The sequence below is a fragment of the Scyliorhinus torazame genome, chromosome 22 (genome assembly GCF_047496885.1).
Source record: "Scyliorhinus torazame isolate Kashiwa2021f chromosome 22, sScyTor2.1, whole genome shotgun sequence".
NCBI lineage: Eukaryota > Metazoa > Chordata > Chondrichthyes > Carcharhiniformes > Scyliorhinidae > Scyliorhinus > Scyliorhinus torazame.
Window position 1 is genome coordinate 83,553,764 of NC_092728.1, and position 23,917 is coordinate 83,577,680.

General features: G+C 41.3%; 1 protein-coding gene across 7 annotated transcripts in view; it reads right to left on the reverse strand.

Moving 5' to 3' along the window:
- Positions 1-3,162: 3,162 nt before the first annotated feature.
- The window catches only part of mapkap1 (MAPK associated protein 1), a 426,562-nt gene continuing 405,807 nt past the window's right edge, over positions 3,163-23,917 (reverse strand). For all 7 annotated transcript variants that reach the window (XM_072488485.1, XM_072488483.1, XM_072488481.1 and 4 more), the window contains 2 exons: positions 20,557-20,654; positions 3,163-4,301 (listed from right to left, as the gene is read on the reverse strand). In XM_072488485.1, the coding sequence (XP_072344586.1) occupies positions 4,179-4,301; positions 20,557-20,654 (221 nt within the window). In that variant the 3' untranslated portion in view covers positions 3,163-4,178. The remainder of the gene's footprint in view (positions 4,302-20,556; positions 20,655-23,917) is intronic.

The window sequence follows — 23,917 nt, forward strand, 5'->3', positions numbered from 1 at the left end:
ACAAGTATGGTAGATTTTATTGTAATTGTCGATGTAAATACCCATGGAGGTGCAAATCATGATCAACATAGCAGAGAAAAATTATCTTGGACAAAATAATGTGGGGGTGGGGGGACAATAGCGTAACTGTACTGTAATTCAGAGGGCAGAGTGGCACAGTGGCGCAGTGGTTAGCACTGCTACCTCACGGCACTGAGGACTTAGGTTCAATCCCGGCCCCAGGTCACTGTCCGTTTGGAGAATCCCCGTGTTGCATGGGTGGCACAGTGGTTAGCACTGCTGCCTCATGGCACCGAGGACCTGGGTTCGATCCCAACCCCAGGTCACTGTCCGTGTGGATGTTGCACATTCTCTCCGTGTCTGCATGGGTCTCACCCCACAACCCAAAGATGTGCAAGGTAGGTGGATTGGCCACACTAAATTGCTCCTTAATTGGAAATTGCTCCTTAATTGGAAAAAAATAATTGGGTACTCTAAATTTATTTAAGAGCATAAGTCAGAGGCCTAGACATAGGAGTAATGGGTTCAAATCCCACCACAGCAACTGGTGAAATTTAAATTCACTAATACATCAGGAATATAAGGTGATGATGATCAGGCAACTATCATCGATTGTTCTAAAAATCTATCTGTTTCACAAATACCCTTCTAGGAAAGTAAATCTAAGGAGCTGGTCATTGACTTCAGGAAGTGAAGTACACAACCTGGTCAGCATCAATGGTGCCAAAGTGGAGATGGTTGACAGTTTCAAATTCCTAGGTGTGCACATCACCAACAATATGTCCTGGTCCACCCACACCGGCCAAGAAAGCACAACAGTGCCAACACTTCCTCAGGTACCTGAGGAAATTCGGCATGTCCACATTGACTCTTACCAATTTTTTACAGAAGCATCATCGAAAGCATCCTTTCTGGTTGCATCACAGCCTGGTATGACAACTGCTTGGCCCAAGGCCGTAAGAAACTACAGAGTCGCGAACAGAGCCCAGTCCATCACGCGAAACCACCTCTCATCCATTGACTCTGTCTACACCTCCTGCTGCCTTGGGAAAGCGGGCAGCATAATCAAAGACTCCTCCCATCCGGGTTATTCTCTCTGCCAAACTCTTCCATCACGCAGGAGATACAAAAGTTGGAGAACATGCACTGACAGGTTCAAAAACAGCTTCTTCCCCGCTGTTACCAGACTCCTTATGGACTGAACTGATCTCTTCACACATCTTCTCTACGGAGCAGTACTACACTCTGTATGCTTCACCTGATGCCTGTGTCCATGTATTTACATTGTGTATCTATGTATGTCTATGATTTATCATGTATGGAACGATCTGTCTGGACAATACTTTTCATTGTACCTCGGTATACATTACAATAAATCCAATCCAATCCAATGCTCACCTACATCCCATGAAAGAATTAACACAAAATATTCAGAATTCCCATTGAAATAAAAGCATTTTAAAGCAGTGGCTTTTCTGCAGCTTGGCCCATTGCTTTGCTGATTAGTAATATATTAGGTACGATAGTATATTAGTTATGATGTTACTGGACTAGCAATCTGTAGGCTTGGATTGAGAATTTAGTCAGCCTAACTTTAAATCTCACAATTGCAGCCTTGGGATTTGAATTAGTTTTAAAATTGAAGCTTTCGGATTACCGAACCAGTTTACCAGTGCATTTTAGAGACATTACAGGGTCTGGCCTTTGTGATTCTTTTTGCACATCACAGCTTAGCAAGTCACTTAGTTGTACCTCTACAAGCTGTTCGGGGAGGTGGTGCAAGGCCTCATTACCACCTTCTGCAGGTTTCCAGCAATGCCCACAAACTGTAAATGAATATAAATTAATTGAATGATATTTGTCCACCCATCACGACTCTGTGACCCCCATGCTTTGCTGTTTTGACAAGCTACGTCACCAGCAGCAGGAAAAAGTTGATTTTGTGGGAGTATTATTATCTCATTTTGGGATGGTGAAGACAGTGTCAATGTATCTCCTGTGGTCATTTCTTAAATGGATTTTAAACTTTTTTAAGCATTTAAAATACGCAATTTTTTTTTCTTACCAATTAAGGGGCAATTTAGTGTGGCCAATCCACCTACACCGGGATCGAACCTGGGTCCTCAGCGTCGTGAGGCAGCAGTGCTAACCACTGCCCCACCGTGCTGCCCCTAATGGATCTTAAACTTTAAGCATTTAACATTACCTTTAGAGAAATACAATTTGCATCAGTCGGTACCAATTCAATACATAAGGCCTTTCAGAATGTAGCTGAATAGTGCCACACTCTTTAATATGTGCATGTTGTGACCTTCTGCTTTCAACCACAACAACTGCAGACACTCATAGCATTGTGAAATGCTCCAGAGGCAAAAATAACTGGAACGCCAAAGGAAGGAGGTTTTAAAGTTGTGACTGAATCAAAATCAATGAGATAAGCTTTTAAGGGGAGGAAGGTGGAGGGGTAGGTGAGTGAAGATTTGCATCCAAATAGTGAAAAAGAGTATGGCAAAGAGGCCAAGACCAGATGAGAGGAGGTTATATAGGGAAACATTGGGCTGAATGAGTATGCAAATAGAGGGAGGTGAGGCCACAGAGAGAAATGTAGAGGGCAAGAGTTTGAAGCTGCTGACTAAATATATACGGATCCAATGAAGGTTGGTGCACATAAGAGTTAAAATACAAACATAACTTTGTCCAGATAAACATGCATGCAGCATATATTTTTGAGGAGTTGCAATTTGCAAAGGGAAGATAACTTGGGACGTCAACAAGGTTAGTTATTGAGCAATTGATTCAGGCAGTAACAAAAGGCCCAGAAAAGCATTTCAACAGCATTGGGTGTAAAAATAGACAGTTGTGCAGTTGGCAAGGAAGTAGAATTTGAAATTTAGCTCGGGGTCGTACAAGGTTATGTACCATAAGGCCATATGTTTAGTTCAAGGAAACTAGAAGAGGAGGAAGGCATTGGATGCTAAGACGTGGATATTTGAGCAAGAGCGGAGTGGAATGTTGACATTCTTGTCAATATTGGCTTTGTGGAAATCTTTCCTCATCCAGCACTTGGGACAATCCAAAGGCAGTTTGCACTTTTTATTTGTGATCTTTGACCCTCTAGATAACTTAATTATATTTAAGCAAAGTCATGAAATACTGCAGAGATGTGAAAAATGGCTGAATTTATTCACCTCAGCTGAGAACCACATTTGTGCTAGTGAAATGGCTGACGTGGAAATCATAGCCATTTTATTAAGTGAATATGAATCCAGATCGGCAGAAGTGAAAAGATTCAATTGAATCAGCAGCAGTTCCTGGAAGATACTTTAAAGATTCTTTTAAATTTATGGCTTAAATGCACTGTGTTGTTAGGAATGTTGACAATTCAAAGCCATCTAAAAATCGTAAATAAAGAATATTCCAACTAAAAATATTAGAATTTTTTTGGAAACTGCAGGTTTTTTTTTTTTTAATACATTTTGCCAGAAAGAAAAATGTTTTAAACATATTATACATTCCCATACTGTCCTCAAAAGACAGTCTGAAATAATACCAGCTATTTCTTACACAGTGCTTTGTCATTATATTACAGTTAGCAAGTACGATGCAGGAACATTTACAGGTCACAGTAAAAACTAATGTTTATTTCTTCGCAGGCCATAAAAAATGTATTATTCCGCTGTTAAGAAAAAAAACTGTTAAACTGTTTGTCCAGTTATTGTTTTTAAAAGAATCAAAAAAGGGAAATTTTGGGACTTTTGTCCCACGTGATTAACTTTCAGCTTTGATCATGTGACAAGCTATGACACCTGTGTAAAGTCACTTCTCAGACAGTGCAATTCATTGTATCCATATATTCCTTAGGTGGTTATATATGTGGACCCTCCCATGAATCAAAGCACAGGGAACCAAACCTAGCCACTTATTTTTCTCTCCGATATGGCTGTTTGTTGAGAGGAAGAACCTTGGAGGCAAGCCTGCATCCCAAACAGGAAGCTGAGGACTCTTTTGAACATGTCAATAGCAAGAGATTTAAATGTCTCCAAATTTTAATCTGTTTTTTTCGCTTTGCTCTTGGCAGCCTGGACAAGTAAGGACAACTTCATGGTTTTATCCCCCATCTGCGAGTCCACAGGGACCTTCCTCAGCAGAATTGTCTGGACAGTTTGCGGAGGCTGACACTACTGTCCTGACTTTTTGTCCTTCTGAAAGCTGAAGCTTGTTCTTCTGCTAAGTTTTCTTTGTTTTTGAGCTTGGTAGTCTGCTCGTGCTGAACTTGCTCTGGATTCCAAAATGTAGTTAATCTAAAAACAACAAAATAAAAATCACAATTATTTTCGCAGATTTGAGGGATAAGAGGCCAAAAGTATTTTAGTGACAAACGAACATTCATTAAGAATTTGAAATACATACATTTATTTAAGATATCCTAACAAATTCTCAAGGGGCTGCAGAACAATTACAGGGAATACACAATCGGATATGGGTTCAGCAGTACCAACAAAGAACAAAGAAAAGTACAGCACAGGAACAGGCCCTTCGGCCCTCCAAGCCTATGCTGACCATGTTGCCCGTCGAAACTAAAATCTTCTATACTTGAAAATCGCTTATTGTCACAAGTAGGCTTCAAATGAAGTTACTGTGAAAAGCCCCTAGTCACCACATTCCGGTGCCTGTCGGGGAGGCTGTTAAGGGAATCAAACCGTGCTGCTGGCCTGCCTTGGTCTGCTTTCAAAGCCAGCGATTTAGCCCTGTGCTAAACAGCCCCGAATGAAAATCGCTTATTGTCACAAGTAGGCTTCAAATGAAGTTACTGTGAAAAGCCCCTAGTCGCCACATTCCAGCGCCTGTTCGGGGAGGCTGGTACGGGAATTGAACCGTGCTGCTGGCCTGCCTTCAAAGCCAGCGATTTAGCCCAGTGCTAAACACTTCCTGGGTCCGTATCCCTCTATTCCCATCCTATTCATGTATTTGTCAAGATGCCCCTTAAATGTCACTATCGTCCCTGCTTCCACCACCTCCTCCGGCAGCGGGTTCCAGGCACCCACTACCCTCTGTGTAAAAAACGTGCTTCGTACATCTCCTCTAAACCTTGCCCCTCACACCTTAAACCTATGCCCCCTAGTAATTGACCCCTCTACCCTGGGAAAAAGCCTCCGTATATCCACTCTGTCTATGCCCCTCATAATTTTGTAGATCTCTATCAGGTCGCCCCTCAACCTCCGTCGTTCCAGTGAGAACAAACCGAGTTTATTCAACCGCTCCTCATAGCTAATGCCCTCCATACCAGGCAACATCCTGGTAAATCTCTTTTGCACCCTCTCTAAAGCCTCCACACCCTTCTGGTAGTGTGGCGATTAGAATTGAACACTATACTCCAAGTGTGGCCTAACTAAGGTTCTATACAGCTGCAACATGACTTGCCAATTCTTATACTCAATGCCCCGGCCAATGAAGGCAAGCATGCCGTATGCCTTCTTGACTACCTTCTCCACCTGTGTTGCCCCTTTCAGTGATCTGTGGACCAGTTCATTGTATATTCCCTACCTGCATTAGACCTTCCAAAATGCATTACCTCACCAAATTCATTTTAATAATATCTGATATCTTCCTACGGTCAAACACATGTTCAGGCCAAGGCCGAGAGCTCCCCAGCTCTTAATCGACTATTCGTTCACACATTGGGTCAACCACCCGACTTCATTAGCTTATCAGCGACAGCCCTATAGCACACACAACTTACCAACTCAGTGTTCTCAAAATCACTCTTAAACACTACTCAAAGGCTGTATTTTCATTTCAGCATTTAATGAACAATTTAGTAACTTTGATAACATCTTGACTGAAATGCAACACTTCAGTAAGTTCAATCACCAATTATTTACAGGTAGCAGTTGTCTCATTTATTTGAGCCTGAATATAAATCTATAATGGAGAAGGGTTAAACTAGAAGCTTTTTTTGGTAGCAAAGAAAAACATTTGCAACATGTCAAGTATAGCAATCAAAGTATTCTATGCACATAAAAAAAGCCCTTTATCAATGTTGTTACTTTTTTGTGCATTTTTAGCAGAGCTGGAGAACTCTTCTGAACAAGTATTTTTTGTATCAAGACATTATTCTTGACAAAAGCTGCCTCTAACTTACATTTAGACACCAGTAAGGCTTCAGAAGTCAGCTTTATATTTGAATCAAAATTATAAATGTAGTGGAAATGATTTTATTTTCAGTTTTGTTTTTCAAATAAAAGGATACCAACTTTATTTGAGCTTCTTTCCTTTATATAACATAATCTTTGGTTTGGTGGTGAACATATAAAAGCCTCTAGTCTAATCGTGAACAAACCTAAAAAGGTGATGAGCACTGAATAAAGTTGACACAGAAGCTGGTTCAGCATGAAAGACAGTCACATTAGCAAATCGTAAATACTTGTTTTACATGTCTCATAAAATGCTAATTTATTGGCTACGATACTTTGTGATGATAGCCGTGATAATTTTTAATGGAAGGTTAATGTAAAAATCAAAATGCAAAAAGCCCTTTGGCTTAGCATCAGTTGGTTCACTGAAAAGATTTGGCAGCTTAAAACCTGAACAGTTTTATGTACTGCTGGGTCTTCATAGTCGTTAAATTTTAAAGCTAATACCTTCAACTGATTTTGAATATGTATTTCATGGCTAATAAAACCTTAGTCTGGACTAGCTAGAGTGATTGAGATGGTTAGTTTGCTAATGTCGGAGTAAATTGGTCACATCCCTGCTGTAGTACACTGCCAGATTCTAGGCAAATCAATAAATAAAAACAAAACAGTATTGGGTAAAACAAAAAAACCTGATGTATTCCGACTGTCAAGCACGCAGACTCCCCCCCCCCCCCCCCAAGACAAGCCCAGATTTCCTGCAGAGTGCCATTTCCATCAGCCTGCCATCATTTTTGGAGCCAGCCTAATTTTAATTGAGGCAAGCTTCCTGATGGTATTCCCACCTTTGATTGGCAATGTATTGTGAGTGAAAGCATACCAGGAAATTATGTAGTGGTAAAGGATTTTTAAGACCTGAAGAGCACCTTAAAATGAGACAGTGCAAGGGAAAATCCTGAAGAAAACAACAGCAGAATTTGGCTCGCAAGCAAGCAATGTCCTCAGTGGTTTGTGAAGTCCGCTAGAGGAGAGCAAGCCTAAGTCCTCCACAGATGCAGCTGAAGATGATCTTCCCTCAGACAGCAGAGGGATACACTCTTTGGACCCAACCTGTCAACCCTGAAAGCAATGTACAGCGGGAAGCAATGAGGGCAGTGACAACCAATGCTATGAGTTCATGCATGGCCAGTCATTACCACAAAGAATTAATGATCTTACTGAGTCTGATAATGTAAGAGGAGGAGCCATTTAGACTTTCCATGGTGGCACTGTACTGCACTTACAGCAGATATTTATAGTAAACTCCAAAGTTGTTAGAAATGAATTGCTTACAATTAATCCTGAGGCCACCTCCAGCTTCAAACTGGACATTCTCCTGCACTCAGCTTTACATACGTTCTTCCCTCAAAGTTCACATGATAAGAAATAGCTTTTAGCATGGATTAGCCATCATCATCCTCATTGTGATCTGCTTACTAATTTCCATGTTTTATTGCATTTCAAGGCAAACAAAAAGATATTATCACTGCTTTTATTATTTTTGCAGTATCAGACAATCAAGAGAGATTGTCAAAAGGTGGCAGACTTGCAAAACTATTCTCTCTCTCTCTCCCCGGCAAGAAGGATTGATTGTTAGATCAGAGAGAGGGGCAGCATGGTGGTGCAGTGGTTAGCACTGCTGCCTCACGGTGCCAAGTTCCCAGGTATGATCCCGGCTCTGGGCCACTGTCCGTGTGGAGTTTGCACATTCTCCCAGTGTTTGTGTGGGTTTCGCCTCCACAACCCAAAGATATGCAGGGTAGGTGGATTGGCCACGCTAAATTGCCCCTTAATTGGAAAAAATGAATTGGGTACTCTAAATTTTAAAAAAAGTTAGATCAGAGGGAGGCTAATAAGAATTTAGCACCAGCTGCAGCCATGATATTCAGCTGATGTTCCTTCTCATCTTGTAATATTGACAGCAAACTAACTGATGCAACCCTGGATTACCACTCTTCCTGGAAGTGATATGAACTCTGTTCCTCAGAAATATTTGCAAACTTTTTTCAGCTGCAGCGCAGTGGTAGCTGATGTGCACGAGGAACATTCTATCAATGAAGCCATACAATGGCAATTGAAAGTTGGAGGTGGGGGGGGGTGGATGGTGGTGATAACATGTTACACAGGATTTTCCATGCAGCAGCCAGATATGGGAGTCGATAAGAATCTCCTACATCAATATGATGTTGTGATGTGAATGTGCCTGTAGCCAGGAAAAACATCGTCCTTTGTATGTGCGTCAGGCAGCTCCTCCGGCTCTTTGCCTGCGCACTCATGTGCGTCTAAATTGGTCGCCTTTAACAGAAGGGCGTCCACCCTGGAGAATGGACATGGGACTAATGGCAGATGAAGGGGTGTGTCTAAGGGTGAGGGGGTGCATTGAAAAATACTTGGAACTCAATGAAAACGGGGAGGTCCAGGTGGGAGTGGTCTGGGAGGCGCTGAAGGCAGTGGTTAGAGGGGAGCTGATATCAATAAGGGCACATAAAGGAAAGCAGGAGAGTAGGGAATGGGAGCGATTGCCGCAAGAACTTCTGAGGGTGGACAGGCAATATGCGGAGGCACCGGAGGAGGGACTGTACAGGGAAAGGCAAAGGTTACACGTAGAATTTGACTTGCTGACAACGGGTACTGCAGAAGCACAGTGGAGGAAGGCACAGGGTGTACAGTATGAGTATGGGGAGAAGGCGAGCAGGTTGCTGGCCCATCAATTGAGGAAAAGGGGAGCAGCGAGGGAAATAGGGGGAGTGAGGGATGAGGAAGGAGAGATAGAGAGGGGAGCGGAGAGAGTGAATGGAGTGTTCAAGGCATTCTATAAAAGATTATACGAAGCTCGGCCCCCGGATGGGAAGGAGAGAATGATGTGCTTCCTGGACCGGCTGGAATTTCCTAAGGTGGAGGAGCAGGAGAGGGTGGGACTGGGAGCACAGATCGAGATAGAGGAAGTAGTGAAAGGAATTAGGAGTATGCAGGCGGGGAAGGCTCCGGGACCGGATGAATTTCCAGTCTAATTTTATAGGAAATATGTGGACTTGCTTGCCCCGATACTGATGAGAACCTTTAATGAGGCGAAGGAAAGGGGACAGCTGCCCCCGACTATGTCAGAGGCAACGATATCGCTTCTCCTAAAGAAGGAAAAAGACCCGCTGCAATGCGGGTCCTATAGACCTATTTCCCTCCTAAATAAAGACGCTAAGATTCTGGCCAAGGTAATGGCAATGAGGATAGAGGATTGTGTCCCGGGGGTAGTCCATGAGGACCAAACTGGGTTTGTGAAGGGGAGACAGCTGAATACGAATATACGGAGGCTGCTAGGGGTAATGATGATGCCCCCACCAGAGGGGGAAGCGGAGATAGTGGTGGCGATGGATGCCGAGAAAGCATTTGATAGAGTGGAGTGGGATTATTTGTGGGAGGTGTTGAGGAGATTTGGCTTTGGAGATGAGTATATTAGATGGGTACAGCTGCTGTCTAGGGCCCCGATGGCGAGCGTGGTCACGAATGGACGGGGGTCTGCGTATTTACGGCTCCATAGAGGAACGAAGCAGGGATGTCCTCTGTCTCCATTATTGTTTGCACTGGCGATTGAGCCCCTGGCAATAACATTGAGGGGTTCCAGGAAGTGGAGGGGAGTACTCAGGGGAGGAGAGGAACACCGGGTATCTCTTTACGCGGACGATTTATTGGTGTACGTGGCAGACCCGGCGGAGGGGATGCCAGAGATAATGCGGATACTTGGGGAGTTTGGAGAATTTTCAGGATATAAGCTGAACATGGGGAAAAGTGAGCTGTTTGTAGTGCATCCAGGGGAGCAGAGCAGAGAAATAGAGGACTTACCGTTGAGGAAGGTAACAAGGGACTTTCACTACTTGGGGATCCAGATAGCCAAGAATTGGGGTACATTGCATAGGTTAAACTTAACGCGGTTGGTGGATTAGATGGAGGAGGACTTCAAGAGATGGGACATGGTATCCCTGTCATTGGCAGGGAGGGTACAAGTGGTTAAAATGGTGGTCCTCCCGAGATTCGTCTTTGTGTTTCAGTGCCTCCCGGTGGTGATCACGAAGGCTTTTTTCAAAAGGATTGAGAAGAGTATCATGAGTTTTGTGTGGGCCGGGAAGACCCCGAGAGTGAGGAAGGGATTTTTGCAGCTTAGTAGGGATAGGGGGGGGCTGGCGCTACCGAGCCTGAGTGAGTACTACTGGGCCGCCAACATCTCAATGGTATGTAAGTGGATGGGAGAAGAGGAGGGAGCGGCGTGGAAGAGATTGGAGAAGGCGTCCTGTAGGGGGACTTGCCTACAAGCAATGGTGACGGCGCCGTTGCCGTTCTCACCGAAGAAATACACCACACACCCGGTGGTGGTGGCTACTCTGAAAATTTGGGGGCAATGGAGACGGCATAGGGGAAAGACGGGAGCCTCGGTGTGGTCCCCGATAAGAAATAATAATAGGTTTGCCCCGGGGAGAATGGATGGGGGAATTTGGAACATGGCAAAGAGCAGGAGTAACACAATTGAGAGATCTGTTTGTAGATGGGACGTTTGCAAGTCTGGGAGCGCTGATCGAAAAATATGGGTTGCCCCAAGGGAATGCATTCCGGTATATGCAACTGAGGGCTTTTACGAGGCAACAGGTGAGGGAATTCCCGCAGCTCCCGACGCAGGAGGTGCAGGACAGAGTGATCTCAAAGACGTGGGTGGGGGACGGTAAGGTGTCAGACATATATAGGGAGATGAGAGACGAGGGGGAGATTATGGTAGACGAGCTGAAAGGGAAATGGGAAGAAGAGCTGGGGGAGGAGATTGAGGAGGGGCTGTGGGCTGATGCCTTAAGTAGGGTAAACTCATCGTCCTCGTGTGCCAGGCTAAGCCTGATACAATTTAAGGTGTTACACAGGGCGCATATGACTGGAACACGGCTTAGCAAATTTTTTGGAGTAGAGGATAGGTGTGTGAGATGCTCGAAAAGCCCAGCGAATCACACCCACATGTTCTGGTCATGTCCGGCACTACAGGGGTTTTGGGTGGGGGTGACAAAGGTGCTTGCGAAGGTAGTGGGGGTCCGGGTCGAACCAAGCTGGGGGTTGGCTATATTTGGGGTTGCAGAAGAGCTGGGAGTGCAGGAGGCGAGAGAGGCTGATGTTTTGGCCTTTGCGTCCCTAGTAGCCCGGCGCAGGATACTGTTGATGTGGAAGGAAGCCAAGCCCCCGGGTGTGGAGACCTGGATAAATGACATGGCAGGGTTTATAAAGCTGGAACGGATTAAGTTCGTCCTAAGGGGATCGGCTCAAGGGTTCACCAGGCGGTGGCAACCGTTCGTCGAATATCTCTAGAAAGATAGAGGGAATGGAAAAGAAGAAGACAGCAGCAGCAGCCCGGGGGGGGGGGGGGGGGAAGAGGAACCAGAGGGATTTTCAGGGATGTTAATATACAAGTATAATATGTACAGGTTGTTATAGATAATTGTATATTAGACTGTTAAAACATATTTTTGGAGAATATTTATCTGGGACAAGGCAGTTGCCATTTAGTTTTGTTTTTGTTTATATATTATTTATTTCTAGTTTATAAAACTGGCCATTGTTATTTATATTGTTATATTACTGTGTAAAGGATACACAATGTACTGTGATGGTTGGCTAAAAATTTTCAATAAAATATTTTTTTAAAAAAATTGGTCGCCTTTAGTCACTCCTCTTCTTCCAGGAAGCTATTGAAGGAAAGTTCAGTTTGTTTCATTTTTAAAAGAGGGTTGGGAGATGCAACTCAACAGCAATTGGCTGAAAGGCAGTTTGAGAAGAATGGCACAAAGTCCCATTCACTTCATTTAAAATAGGGCAGTACCCAAAGGAACATCTAGGTTCCTCCTCTTAGTTCATGTGCCATACACTAAGAGGCCACTGGCAACCAAGGGCTTCCATTAGACTGGTCCATGCTTGGTAAATTACTGCAGTGTTTGCTTCGTCTTCTGCAGTACGACTGACCAGGAAATTCTCCCACTCTTATCGTCTGCCATCAGGTGTATTGGATGGATTTACAGGCGGATAATAAACTGTTAGGTCAGGTTATGCTCGCACTGTTCACGGCCATCAAGTCCTGCAGTGGGACTTTTACCCAGAGCTTCTGGCTCCGAGGTCGGGACATTACCCACTGCACCACAAGACCTCCAACCAGAATACAGAAACTTAATTCTCTGCAAGGTGCATTTTTATTAATAAAAGCAGAAATATAATTTTTAATTTGTTCCAATGAACATCAATTTCTATGCAACCCCCCCACATTTTTTTCATAACTCTTGATTTTGGTCAACATAAAGGTACCTTTTGAGAAAAAATGTTGATTCTCCAATCACAGTGGGTGCACTCTTGCAAAAAAAAAAAAGGCCACAGACCATATAATATTTTACACAATTCGCATGGTTTCATTAGACATATCAGTGGCCTTAAAGAAAGGGCAAAAATGAAAGTTGGAACATAATATATTGGCCACATCACAGAAGCCATTAAACAACACTTTACTTATCTCCAAACTGGAGCATGAGTCACAAAGCATTTCAAACTTCCTGATGAAACAGGTACGTTTCATAAATGTTTTAAAATCAGTAAATGCAGGACTGAACCAACACTGTTTCACAATATTTTCTGTAACCTGCTAACGCCACTTTGCTAAACCCAATGGTATTTGACACCTTACTGGCATCTGCATCAATACCTCTGCAATTCTGGAACATCTGCTATCCAAAGAATAATCCATTCGTCTTTACAGGCGGATTATCTTCACCCACTGATGGACCTAGCCCTTGGTAAGAGCAGTGGTGAAATGCAGGAGGCTCAAGAAGAAATGAACACCCAACCAGGTGAAGTATAAATATTCATTAAACTATGAAAAACATCGACCGCACATTTGGTCTGATACTGTGCAATTGCACATTGCCATTATGTTGCACATTTTTGTGTGATAAGAGCTGAAAATGGTTGGCCAGCAGATGTCTCTTCGGCCCATCACAATGGTGGAGAACTAGCAACCTTCTGACAATCTGCATTAAAATGCTACCATTTGAAGCTCTTTAGTCTTCCAGAAACTGTTTGTAATAGCTCTCTGCCAGCTAGCATTCAGGATCGCTATGGCTGAGGCGGCCCCTGCCATACAGCACCATCTTGAGGACATGTGAAGATACCCTTCCTGCTCTCCCAAGCTCAGTAATCAGTGCTTTGTAGATCTGTGAACAGAAGAATTAAAAATGAAGTCATGGTAAGACACCACACACTGCTACAAATATATTCTTTATTTATAACAGCTCTATTATTCCAGGATTGACTGGATCAAATGCAAGTGTAGAAATGTACAAATGAAAATTTACATTACCTGGTTTTATACAAGTTGGCCTTGAAGTATAAATGTTTTCTCACACTTGTGCTTCCACATTTAAAGTGTGAAAAATTCGCTTGATGCAGTCATTTTTCTTTTCTCCACCTCTCAATGCCAGTCTGATTATATCGATAGATTTGAAGCCTCTGACTGTTCCATCAAATGCGCAACTGCCACAGTTTTGGAACTGTACGATCTCATGTGTTCTACTTAATCGCTTGGATTCTGTTAATATAGTTCATGTAGACGGGTGGCTTGAATTGTGCCAATTTTCACCAAGAAAACATTTCCTCCATGTGAATATCACACCAGTACTGCGTGGTGTGTGAATTCCAAGTATTGCACTAATGCAATATGTTGCAGCGTTTATTGTACAAGCTGTGCCACATAACGTTGGACATAGTTCTAAGTATTAACGCACAGTATTTCCAAATGCATAAGTATGCTATTTGCACATTTAAAGCCAAAAATTGAACCAGGTGGCTTTTTAAGAAAGACTGGAATTATGCTGGCTTTAATCTGTCACCATTATTTAACGTAGTTTGAGTGGAATATTTAGTATTTGTGTTGTACACCTTGGACTATGCAAAGTAATTTAATTGACCTCTTTCCCCTAAAATAATTGGTCAATTCACAGTTTTAGTTCTCTGGAGTATAAGATTTATCACTGTATTTTACTTGGATCGGAATGTCAGATTAGCATAGAGTCCCAAGTAACCTTAACATAGAGGTTTGCAGTTTTCGGAATGGATGTATTGGCATAAAAATGACAAGCCTGGCATTTAAATAAAACAGAGCTTTAAAGCCACCATCATTATTAAAGTATTCGGTGGCATGGTAGCACTATTGCTTCACAGCACCAGGGACCTGAGATCGATTCCTGGCTTGGGTCACTGACTGTGCAGAGTCTGCAAGTTCTCCTAGTGTCTGCGTGAGTTTCCTCCGGTGCTCCAGTTTCCTCACACAGTCCAAAGTACAGATTAGGTGCATTGGTCATGCTAAATTGCCCTTTGTGTCCAAAAAGGTTAGTTGGGATTACTGGGTTACGGGGATAGGGTGGAGGCGTGGGCTTAAGTAGGGTGCTCTTTCCAAGGGCTGGTGCAGACACGATGGGCCGAATGGCCTCCTTCTGCACTGTAAATTCTATGATTCTACGAGCGAAGACATTTTTTCCTCATCTCAGTCCCCTTATCCTGAGGCTATTCCAGTGTTTGAGATTGCCAGGTCAGGGGAAACAACATCTCAATATCTACCCTATTAATCCCCTTCATAGTCTTGCATGATTCAATTAGACCATCTAACATTCTCCTGAACTCCAGAGACTATAGGCCCAACATAGGGTAATCCTCTCATCTGAGGAAGCAATCTAGTTAACTTTCGCTGCACTGCCTCCAAGTCAAGTATATCTTTCCTCCGATATGGTGACCAAAACTACACTCAGTGTTCTGGGTGTGGACACCCTAAAGCCCTATACAACTGTTGCCCAATCCCCTTACAATAAAAGCCAAATTGCCATTTGCCTTCCTCATTGCTTGCTGTACTGCATGCTAACTTTCCATGCTCTTTTCACAAGTACACCCAAGAGTCTCTGAACAGCAGAATTCAACGTTTCACACCATTTACTAATTATTCAGCTTCTCTGTTCTTATTACCAAAGTGAATAATCTCAAACTTACTCACATTATACTCCACCTGCCACTTTGTTGCCCACTCAATTAACCAGTGTATTTTGCAGCGTTTGTGTCCTCTTCAGTTTACATTCCTATCTAGCTTTGTAACGTCAGCAAACCTGGATACATTACACTGGTCTCTATGTCAAAGCCATCAATAAAGATTGCCAATAGTTGACGCACAGAAATGATTCTTGTAGTACTCCACTAGTAACAACCTCCCAACTATTTTCTGCTTCCTGTCCGTTAACCAATTATTCATCCATGCTAATATATTACCCCAACTCCATGTGCCCTTATCTTGCATATTAACTTTATTTTAGTTCTTTCATGGAACGTGGGCATCACTGTCAAGGACAGCATTTATCGCCAATCCCCAACTGCTTTTGGGAAGGTGGACATATACATCTACTGATCCCCTTTTATCTATCTTACTAGCTATATCCTCAAAAAATGCTTATATTTCTCAAACGTGTTTTCCCTTTCATAAAACCACGGTGATTCTATCTGGTCACATTATAATTTTCTAAATGCTTTAAGACTTCCTGAATAACAGATTCCAGCATTTTTCCAATGATTAATGTCAGTCTAACTGGTCTGTAGTCCCCTGTTTTCTATGTCCTTCTTTTCTTAAATAACAATGTTTTATTTTCTAACTTCTAATCTGCTGGGAATGTTCTAGAATCTAGGGAATTTTGAAAGATAATAGCATTGTATCCACTATCTCTGCAGCTAGTTTTGGAATCTCATGATGTAGGTCATCAGGTCCGGAGGATTTGTTGACTTTTAGTTCCTCAAGATTCTCTGATGCTTTTTCTCTGCTGATATTATCTTAAATTCATTATTCTTATTAATCCCACGGTAACCCTTTATTTCTAGTATGTAATTTGTAGCAATTTGTTCAACGTCTGTCATTTCCTCATTCCCCATGACTTCTCCGGTCTTTGCCTCAAAGGGACCAGTGTTTACTTTTTACATACTTGTAGAAGCTTTCATAATCTGCTTTTATATACATGGCTACTTTACTCTCATATTCTCACACCTGATAGCAATGAATGTTCCTGCAATGCATTGCTCCTTAGAGCAGTAGGGTATAGATCAATAAGAACACCCCCCACTTACGGAGTTCCCAATTGGATTAACACTACTAAGCAGCGGCAAGAAGTAGAGATGTGTAGTTTCCCTCAAGAGAGGAGAGAAACTGTCATCTGAGGCATTTTCTTCTGCTTGCTTGTGGCCTGTTTCATTAGGTAATGATGGGCGGTCAATAATCAGATCACCGCTCAACAGCTTGTTCCGGGCTGATGCCGTGCAAGGGCATCCAAGAAAGCAAAGTAAAAACAGGCTAAAAAGAGCAAGTTTCACCCTCACAGCAAGGCAATTGAATTTCTTGTAATAAGATCAGCAAGGACACTTTTTAGGAAGCTTGGTTTATTACAGGTCTGCACATAGAGCAGCAAGACGAGACTACGTACTTCCAATTCCCTACAGAGTGATTAATTGATCTCAGTAGGGCTGGCTTGTGAGATGCTGAGCTCAGGCAAGGTGCATCCCAAAGAAGGAAAAAAAAAGAGGAAAAGTATGTCAAACTGTGCTGTACTAATACAATTCAGTTAATCAATAGCAATGTCACATGCGTTAAAAAATAAATTATGCTTTGAAAAATAAACAGAATTCCTGAAAAAAATCACAAAGTACAAATATAAATTGGTTACAATAACGTAAATGCAACAGAAAGAAATATGATGTGCACTTAAACAGTGAATTAGTCATTACCGGTACGATTTCAAAAGATGTTGAATGTAGGCCAGGTACTTTCCTGAAGAACATGGTAAGTAGCAAGAACTATTTTTAATTGTGGCCTGCAGTGTGAAGAGGCCACCAAATGGGAAGAGGAGAAAGAAAGCACAAAGGATCTATCTTTTCAAATGGCAATTGGAATATGGCCATTTCTCTACATTCCCTCTTTTTGTAGGTAAAACTTTTATTGCCAAAAGTGATCCATATCTGAGCAACTTCAATTGCAGGAAAGATTTTTAACAACCTCTAAATTCTAAGTGGATGGGCCCCAATCTCACCAAAATCTCTTTCCATCATGTCACTCTCCTGAGCTAGTCTGCAAACTTTATTATCCTTTGGCACTCTCTATGCCATTTCAGACCTTGGTGCAGTGTTTCTTGGAGAGGCTTTTGTGACAAATCATTCAAAGGATACCCTTAACAAAACACGATCTTCATGAACAAGATAAGTGCCAGAGAAACATCTGAAGCTGGCAAGAATTTATGCCCACGGAAGATGCTCTTGATTTGGGAATTGAGTTACATAGGTGTCACCTCAATCATAAAACTGCCTTGGGATTGAGACAATGAGCCATGCATTCAAAGAAGGCCCCGAGTTTGAATTTGTGTGTGCTGTTAGTTTATCTTGCTACAGTGCCAGCAAAAGCATTACAATTTATCTCAATAGACCAGCTTATGAAGAAGAAAAAATTGGCCAGGGTTAGTACCCAGTGACCCATCCTGGAAATACATGAATGTGGACACTGGATGAGAATAGATGTTTGGTTGTAATACTCCCTGTAGTTGAACGAATCACTGCATGTGAATAACACAGGACGGTACTGGACGATGGTGCCCCATGTGGAATTATACCCTAGTAACTAGTTCATATTCTCAGAAGTGAGAATGCAAGAAAATCATCGGAATAATGGAGAAAAAAATCTTTAAAGCTACACCCTGAAATTCTTACTCCAAAAGGATGTATGTCAAAGGAAGAAGTTTCGAATTCTACAGTTTGAGAAAATACTTGAAGAACTGAATGATTGTTTTTCTGAAAACAATCAGAGGATTGAGGAACAATGACTTGAGGCCCATTACTAAAGTACATTGAAGCACAAGAGGAATTGACCCAGGTCTCAACCCCTTTTTGGACTCTGTACAAACTAAACCGCCGTCCAAAATCATAATGGCAGGTGCAAAAAGTTGTTCATAAATCTTGTCCAGAGTGGCTGGAAAAGCCTGATCTGCACAAAACAATAATTTATAAAGCTAGAAACGCTTTAGCTTAACAGTTCCCAGGCTAGCCCATAAATGCTTTCCTCAATTAATTCTCATATATTTCATTCTTTTCTTCTCCAGGTGACATACCTTTTCCAGTTTGGGATTTTGATGAACCAATCTGATCTAGATTTTGCTGTTTTGTGAGGTTTTGTTTTCAAAGCCAAAAAAATTGATGCCTAAATATATCCCTAGTTAAATCAAAGCAAGCTTCAATATACCTGAATATAAGTGTCATCTCGAGAGATTTATGCCAAATTTAGGTCAATGAAACTGCATCACATTATATTATTTACATAAATCTTGGGTGCCTCTTGATTACAACAATTAAGACTATAAATATTTCTTAGTCTAGCTGCCTACACTAATATTAATTTTGACCTTTCAGGTAATCCTTTAATCCCTTGCGTAGCCTCTGCATTTAATTTTCACTGAAGGTTATATTTAGCTGTTGTTGAGGCAGCTGAATTAAAAACAAACATTTCTTCATGGAACATATTTAAAATTCATTAGAAGTTTGCTACTGAACTCTAACTGTTACAGTTCACTTTATATTAATGTTACCCACCATACTGGGTATGTGCTACTACACGTGTCAAGTTAATATTCATTGAAGAATTAAAAGCTGAGCTCCCAGCAGCCGTGAAAGTGCTATGATCATATGAACAATGGTTCAATATAATAATTTTTATAACCATTGTGGAAAAGGTAATATGACTTCAATAAAATGACAGAATATTTAGGTGAAAAGAAAATGTAAGAATTTACACTATATCGTAACAGAAATAAACATTTAATCAAACGGACATTTCAACAATTCTGACTTTTGCCCTAAAACGCTCAAAGATTGTTTGAGCCTATTGAAGAATTAAATACACAAAACAAGTTCATTTCTCATTCTCTCGTTTTCCACAGACTTGCATATTTTTGCCATTAAAACCTAAATGTAATTGAATTCCATATTTCATCTGTTTCAATGTTACTGCTTTTACCACAGACGATTTTCATTTTAATAAGTCAAAGCACTTTGGGAAGCATTGTACTATTTTAACTGCAATTGGAATGCTTAAATGAAGCTGTAAATTCCTTGAAAAATCAAATACAATAGAAGCTGTGTATAATATCATACAAGCCCAAAAATAGTACAGAAACTTAACAGTGACTAAAAATCAAAATCATAATACTTTTTGGTCAACCGTAATATTCTAGTTCCAGTGACAATCACATGATATTACTGGTTAGTGAATGAGTTTAAAAAAAAACCCCAGATTAAAACAGATTTTAATCAATTCCCACAAAATTGGTATCATCTGGATGAAAAATACTAAATCATTGATTACCAGGTTAAGTAAAGCTACTTTTATATTCCTCTCGCTTTCAATAGATGGGGTATCTAGGATTTGCTGAACTCCGCGACCAGGCATATTTTTTGTTGAAGAAAATTGGGTTTTCCAAGCTGCCAAATGATTTTGGCATTCAATAAAAGTGCTCATCAGACTCAAAATGCGCATCCTAGCTGTGACATCACACTCAACATAAAAAGAGGAATCTTTAATTGTTATCACTTTTGCTCAGTTAACGCAGCTAATTTGCTTTAATTTTTTGTTGTGTCAAACTAGGTAATCTAAAGTGACCGAAAAGCTTGCACAATTCTGTTGCTGCAGATTTTGATCTTTCTGCATTGGTTTCACAAAAGAAATGCTGTCTTTTTTCTTTTTTGAGGATTTATCGAGCACTCTGATGCCATGATGTCAGTTCTTTGCTCACGTGCTCTACGTAGTTGAGCACGCACAAAATTCCTGTCTGCAGCTGGTCTCAAGACTGACAGCACTGTTTAACCGTAAATGTGGGAGAGTGGTGTACTTTGCAAAAGCAGTTCAACACAATTGCTAGCATCAGTGTGTGGGGCACTACAACAAAGGTAAACATGCTTAAACTTTCTAACAAGAAATGGTCATTCATAGAATATAAGAGTTCAGCTGATTTGAAACAATGCATCACTTGCGTGAAGATGACTTATGAAAGAACTGCTTTAGTTCACTTTCACTGGTAAGGTGTTTACTATTTCTGTAAGGTGCAAATTGAAACACTTAGAAAGATACAGTGGAATGACTTTGACTGCTGAAATGCAGTAATAATGCCACATACTCTAGCAAGTCACAAATCATCTTGGAGTTCATTACAGTCAACCTACATTATAATCCCATGTACAGAATTTATTGCCATGCTGTCATTAGAAAACATCTTTTCTTTAGTGACCAGTTTGTGAATGTGTGCTCTCTACTAACCTTCAGCACAATTTCATTAACTGTGTTGGTGTCTGCTTCAAAGTAGAGATGTTTGTGGTCATGATTGCTTAGATAGGTGAGCTTGAATACTGCATGGCCTGCAAGGCAAACAAAGGACAGGAGTCAAACAGATGAACAGAGTTTTACTACGGATGCAGCTTGACAAAGAAACAGATGGCGATATTAATGTCCCATCAGCAGAACAGAAGGAAATTGCATGATGGCGACAGCCTCCGCATGTCATTTCAACATCATTCAGGCAAAACTCACCACAAAGGCAACAGAACCCTTTTTAATATAATTTGATTCCCCATCCTATCACAATGGACAAAGTGCAAAATCAATCATTTGGTTAGTTAGGTCCTCTGTCAATTCTTTTCTGTATTTTGAGGTGGGTGGGTGGGGGAGGAGGAGCATTGGTGGCGAGAGAAGAAAAGAAACCAGGCTGTGCTTGATACGGCCATTACAGGAGAAAGTAGTATTTAATATTTGTGGTAGATTTATACAGGCATTTACTGCTTCAGACTAATGTAATATGTAAATAATCTGCTACATGACCTTTCTTAACACTATAGCTTGAGGAGGTTTGTTAACATGCATTATAAAAGAAAAGCTTTTTAATTTTGTCTCTTCATGTAAAGTCAAAATTTAAATATATATGTTTAATTCAACACCCATTCCAATCAGATAGCTTATGATGATATAATTTAGTGTTGTGAAAATATAAAATTAGTGCACATGATTTTCAAGCTACTCCTGTCGATAAATTACCAACATATTAAAAATGCAGCATCATAAGGACCACATTGCATCATAACTGTTCTTTCATTCTTTAAGACCATTGTAATCCATAATGTGTTTACTCATTGAGCACTGTAACACCAGCACTGCAATATTCACATATAAAATTACTTAAATGTTTTTATCCAAATAAGGGGCAATTTAGCATGGCCAATCCACCTACCCTGCACATCTTTGGGTTGTGGGGGTGAGACCCACGCAGACATGAGGAGAATGTGCAAACTCCACACAGACAGTGAACCGGAGCTGGGATCGAACCCGGATCCTCGGCACCCTGATGCAGCAGTGCTAACCACTGCGCCACGTGCTGCCCAGATATAAAATTACTGTAGAAAAAAGAACGACAAAATAGAAGGGTGAAAACTCAAATGTACTGTACTCCTTGTCATGTGTATCATTTTGCGCTACAACACAATGGTGGCACAGCTTGTTAGACAATATCTGACCTACTGAGTACTGTCAGCATTTTCAGGTTTCTGGCATCCAGAGTGTTTCGTTTCTGTGCTAGAACTGTTTTTTTTTGTCTTCGTGAATCAAGTAGTTGCACGGGGAACCTCAGAGGTTATATATATTTGTGCCGCCATAACTCTGGATATATCGCAGGTTGCAGATATTATTAGATCTTGGTATTATGATTTAGGGTTTATTCATCACTTTGGAAATAGTGCTAAGAACAGCCCTTCAGCTGCACAAAATTCAAGCAGAATAAACCAGTGAATAAGATGCAAGTGCATAAAGGGCAGATGGAGTTGCTTAGGATAGATATGCAAACCTTGGGTTGTTTGTGACTCTTCCCCCCCCCCCCCCCCCCCCAAACCCTGGGAGTAGTTCAGAAGCACCCACTCCAGAAGTTTGCATTTTAGACTGTTTTGGCACCATAAATAGCAGCATAGCGGTACAGGTACATTGCTGCACCAGGCTACTGATTGGTGTAACACCAATTCGCATGGCACAATTAACATTTTTAATTGCTCACGTGGCTGGTTCCTAAACTGGTCTGCCAGGGCAGCAAGTAAACAGAGAGAGAGATTGAAACCAATCCAGATTACAGTCACATATCTCCAAACATGGACATCGAGGGAGAGAAAGGAAGGAAGGCATGAGGGAAATATTATACGGAAAGAAGTTTATTCCAAATGCATTCAGGACTTGTATCTAAAAGAATTAGTTACATTTTAGGGATTATCCTCCAACTGCATCACTGCCTGCAACAATAACAGACCTGCACCACTGAAATTTGATGTATAAAAACCACATAACCTGAACGCTCTCCACTTCATTAGTGTCACCTTGTTTATAGGTGTCAAAAACTCAATAACTAGAACATGTACCAATTTATTAAGGAAATATTGTCTTAATTTACTCAAATACTTTTAGATCCAGCTCCTCAATACATAAATCTAATCAGTTTCTACAAGCACATAATGTGGGAAGGTTCCACAATAGCTGGCAAGGACAACAGATTTGGATTTAATTGCAGAATGATCACAATATGTATTGTTCTTCATTATGCACAAAAACTCCAAATAGTAAACTAAAAATGCTTTCTTGAACACTCCAACTTAGTTTTAGGTATGCTGATTTAATAAAATAAAATTGCTTAATTTAACACAATATTTATTGACTGCTAATTCTTAGCTTTTGGGTAGATTCTGTGTGGATAGCAATGGTGAGATTAATTTTTTTTTTCTTTTAAATTTTTTTTAGCAACCAATTATTTTTTTCCAATCAAGGGCAATTTAGCGTAGCCAATCCACGTACCTTGCACATCTTTGGGTTGTAGGGGCGAGACCCACGCAGACACGGGGAGAATGGGCAAACTTTGTGACCCAGGGCCGGGATCGAACCTGGGACCTCGACGCCGTGAGGATGCAGTGCTAACCACTACGCCACCGTGCCGCCCATGTAATGGTGAAATTAATATCATTCATCATTATAATGGGGTTAATTAGTCAGCAACTTTTGCACAAGCACAGTTAAATGCGGAAATCCAAAAGTTTCTGTCAGAGCTACAAGCTCCTCCACAGGGTGTGTTGTTACAGTCCTGCCAATATCCTCAGCAGTGAAATGAATATAATGGCAGGAACTTGGGGTACTCACCCATTAGTTCCTCACAGAAGATGATTGTAAAAAGTTAGGGCTGGCACATTCAGGAGCAAATGAATTTCTAAAGGTGTGATAAGTAATAATTACCGTCAAGTAACTGCTCTGGTAAAGAGAATTAATTTTAATAAGAGTTATGTGTCTCAATCCCTCTGAAGCTAGTGCTTAAAAAATCTAAGATTTTCTCTCTCTTAACTCCATTTGCTTTTCCCAATATTTACTCCACTTTTAGATTAAAAACAAATGGAAACTTCCTGGTTTAGACTCTGCGTGCATCATGTGAGGATCAATTGGACTGGCTGAAAAGTCTCACCCCGCTTACAGATGTTACCGATTCCCTGTAGAAGGCACAGTGCTGGATCAGATGCTAGATTAGAGCAAGACCATAAAACTATGTTGGCAGGTGTCAGTGAGGGAAATACCAGCCCGCCACCGCCGAGAACAAAATCCAGGCATC